Source organism: Colobus angolensis, unplaced genomic scaffold (assembly GCF_000951035.1).
Source record: "Colobus angolensis palliatus isolate OR3802 unplaced genomic scaffold, Cang.pa_1.0 Scaffold120, whole genome shotgun sequence".
NCBI lineage: Eukaryota > Metazoa > Chordata > Mammalia > Primates > Cercopithecidae > Colobus > Colobus angolensis.
Window position 1 is genome coordinate 2,835,098 of NW_012113142.1, and position 3,332 is coordinate 2,838,429.

The 3,332-nt window shown below is 51.5% G+C and overlaps 1 protein-coding gene across 1 annotated transcript in view; it reads left to right on the top strand.

The window, feature by feature from the left end:
- Positions 1-1,352: 1,352 nt before the first annotated feature.
- Positions 1,353-3,332, top strand: part of VPS37D (vacuolar protein sorting 37 homolog D (S. cerevisiae)) — a 6,357-nt gene continuing 4,377 nt past the window's right edge. The window contains exon 1 of the mRNA XM_011930460.1: positions 1,353-1,368. Within this exon, the coding sequence (XP_011785850.1) occupies positions 1,354-1,368 (15 nt within the window). The 5' untranslated portion in view covers position 1,353. The remainder of the gene's footprint in view (positions 1,369-3,332) is intronic.

Genomic DNA, 3,332 nt, shown 5'->3' on the forward strand with positions numbered 1-3,332 from the left:
GGAGAGTTATCTGCTGAGGGACAGGAGTGAGCTTGGGTGTCTGAGGAGTATGGGGAAGGTTTACAGGGGGAATTGTTGTGGGGTATTGAGGCTGAACAAAGGGAGATCAGCAAGAAAGAGGGGGCAAGCTGAGGTAGGAGCCTCCCATTGGAGCTGACCACTGCCTTTTAGGTTGAAGAAGGCTTGTAACCCAAAGTGGGAGGGGCCAAGGGAGGGCTGGATAGAGGGAGTATCTAGCGGACCCCTGAACACTTAGTGAACACAATGGGCCCTGAGGAGGCAGAGCAAACCGGGGAGCTCAGAAAGGCTTACCAGAGGACGTGACTTTTGAGCTGGGCTTCAAAGGTTCAACAGGAGTTCTGAAATTGAAGGAGAAAATAATGGAACCAAAGAGAAGTCCACAGGCAAGGTAAGGGCTGAAAGAAATGGTGAAGGGGGCCAGGCACGGTTGCTCACGCCTGTAATCCCAACACTTTGGGACGCCGAGGTGGGTGGATCACTTGAGGTCAGTTCAAGACCAATCCGGCCATCATGGTGAAAACCCCGTCTCTACTAAAAACACACACAAAAAGGCCGGGCGCGGTGGCTCACGCCTATAATCCCAGCACTTTGGGAGGCTGAGGTGGGTGGATCATGAGGTCAGGAGATCGAGACCAGCCTGGCCAACACGGTGAAACCCTGTCTCTACTAAAAATACAAAAATTAGCCGGGCGTGGTGGTGCACGCCTGTGATCCCAGCTACTTCGGAGGCTGAGGTGGGTGGATCATCTGAGGTCAGGAGTTCGAGACCAGCCTGGCCAACATGGTGAAACCCCGTCTCTACTAAAAATACAAAAATTAGCCAGACGTGGTGGCGCACACCTGTGATCCCAGCTACTTCGGAGGCTTAGACAGGAGAATTTTTGAACCTGGGCGGCAGAGGTTACAGTGAGCTGAGATCACACCACTGACTCCAGCCTGGGTGACAGAGGGAGACTGTCTAAAAAGAAACAGTGAAGGGACGGTGTGAGTCCAGAGGAAAACAAATAACCCCCTAGCCTGGGAAGGTGGAGACGGTTTCCTGGAAGTGGTGATATTCCAGATGAGTCTTCAAGGGGAAAACCAATTTTAGTTATCATAAAAATGTAGAAATGTTTAAAAAAAAATGTAAACTTTTATGGTCTGTCAACAAGCCTGTCCTGCCGTTTCTCCCAGACATTGGCACCATGCCTGCCCACCGTGCTATGGCTGGATGGAGACAGTCCTTGCTCAGCTCTTCCCGCCCCTATGCCTTGGCATATGGATTTCTGCTTGCTTTCATTATTTTCTCCTTCAACTTCAGAACTCCTATTCAACCTCTGAAACCCAGCTCAAATGCCATCTCCTCTGGTAAGCCTTCCTAATCGCCCTTTGTACTTCTGTAGCAGTGTATTAAAGTGGAACAAGCTCAGTTGTCGTTTTTGTTTTTTGAGACGAGTCTCACTCTGTTTCCCAGGCTGGAGTGCAGTGGCAAAATCACAGGTTACTGCAGCCCCAACCTCCTGGGCTCAAGTGGTCTTCCAGCCTCAGCCTCCTGAGGAGCTGGGGCTACAGGCACGAGCCACCACGGCCAGCTAATTTATTTTTTATTTTTTGGCAGAGACGGAGGTCTTACTATGTTGCCCAGACTGGGTCACTCATTGTCTGACTTAATTTCTGAGTGTCTATTTCATGAAATGGGGACAATGGCTAAGCCTATTTGTAAAGACAAGGTACAAGACATATCGGGGATCACATGAGAATCACAAAGCTATCATGGGGTGACACATGCCATTTGTCTTATACTAGAGTTATCTGAGTGGGAATGGGACTCTGCCTTAATCCATGAACTCCCTGAGGGCAGGGACAATGTCCCACAGGGCCTAGCCCAGTGTTCAGCACAGAGCAGCATCGTATGCTCTGTGGACACTGTACAAATGAGAAGAAATGGGACTATATCATTTACCTGTAATGTGACTTTGGGGAGATGACATCATCTCTTTTTTTTCTTTGAGACAGAGCATGGAGTCTCACTCGGTTGCCCAGGCTGGAGTGCAGTGGTGTGATCTCAGCTCACTGCAACCTCCGCCTCCCACGTTCAAGCGATTCTTCTGCCTCAGCCACCCGAGTAGCTGGAAATACAGGCGCCCGCCACCATGCCTGGCTAATTTTTGTTGGTCAGGCTGGTCTCAAACTTTTGACCTCAAATTTCTGACCTCAAATGATCCACCCGCCTCGGACTCCCAAAGTGCTGGGATTACAGGCGTGAGCTACCGTGCCGGCCTCTTCTGCATCTCTAAAATAACGCATAGTGGGTATTGACCTACCACGTGTATTCATTATAACATCGCTAGCCATATCACTATCCCTCAGCATTTTAATTTTATTTTTATAGAGATGAGGCCTTGCTGTGTTGCCCAGGCTGGTCTCAAAACTGAGCTCAAGGCCGGGCGCGGTGGCTCAAGCCTGTAATCCCAGCACTTTGGGAGGCCGAGACGGGCGGATCACGAGGTCAGGAGATCGAGACCATCCTGGCTAACACGGTGAAACCCCGTCTCTACTAAAAAATACAAAAAAACCTAGCCGGGTGAGGTGGCGGGCGCCTGTAGTCCCAGCTACTCGGGAGGCTGAGGCAGGAGAATGGCGTAAACCCGGGAGGCGGAGCTTGCAGTAAGCTGAGATCCGGCCACAGCACTCCAGCCCGGGCGACAGAGCGAGACTCCGTCTCAAAAAAAAAAAAAAAACTGAGCCCAAGCAATCTCCCACCTCTGCCTCCCGAGTAGCTAGGACTATAGACGCATGCCACCATGTCCGGATACTTTAAAAAAACATTTTAATACTTTTTAAAACTGTTATTTTCACTCTTTTGACAATTTTAAAATTTTTTTTAAAAATAGAGACGGGGATCTTGTTATGTTGCCAGGCTGGTCTCAAACTCCTGGCCTCAAGCGACCCTCCCTTCTCGGTCTCCCAAATCGCTGGATTTACAGGAGAGAGCCACCGCGCCCAGCCAGCAGTCAGCGCTCACCATCAAAAACCCCACTTTACAGAAGAGAAAACTGAGGCTTGGGGAGGGCTGCAAGGCAGGAGCTCCTGGCGCCCGGCCAAAGTCAGAAAATTGTTGTTGCCATCAGAGGGGAAAATGTGCACGGGCTCTGCAAATTGTATCCGTCCGGGGTGGGAGAGTCCGTGCCTGGGGGCGTGGTGAGCAAGGGCCAGGTGCTGGGGCGCAGAGTAGGGCGGCTCAGATTCCGGGAGGGGCGGGGAGATCCGGCTCCCGGGAGATCCTGGGGTGCTGGAAGCGCTGCCCGGCGTGGCGCGGCCGGGGCGGGGAG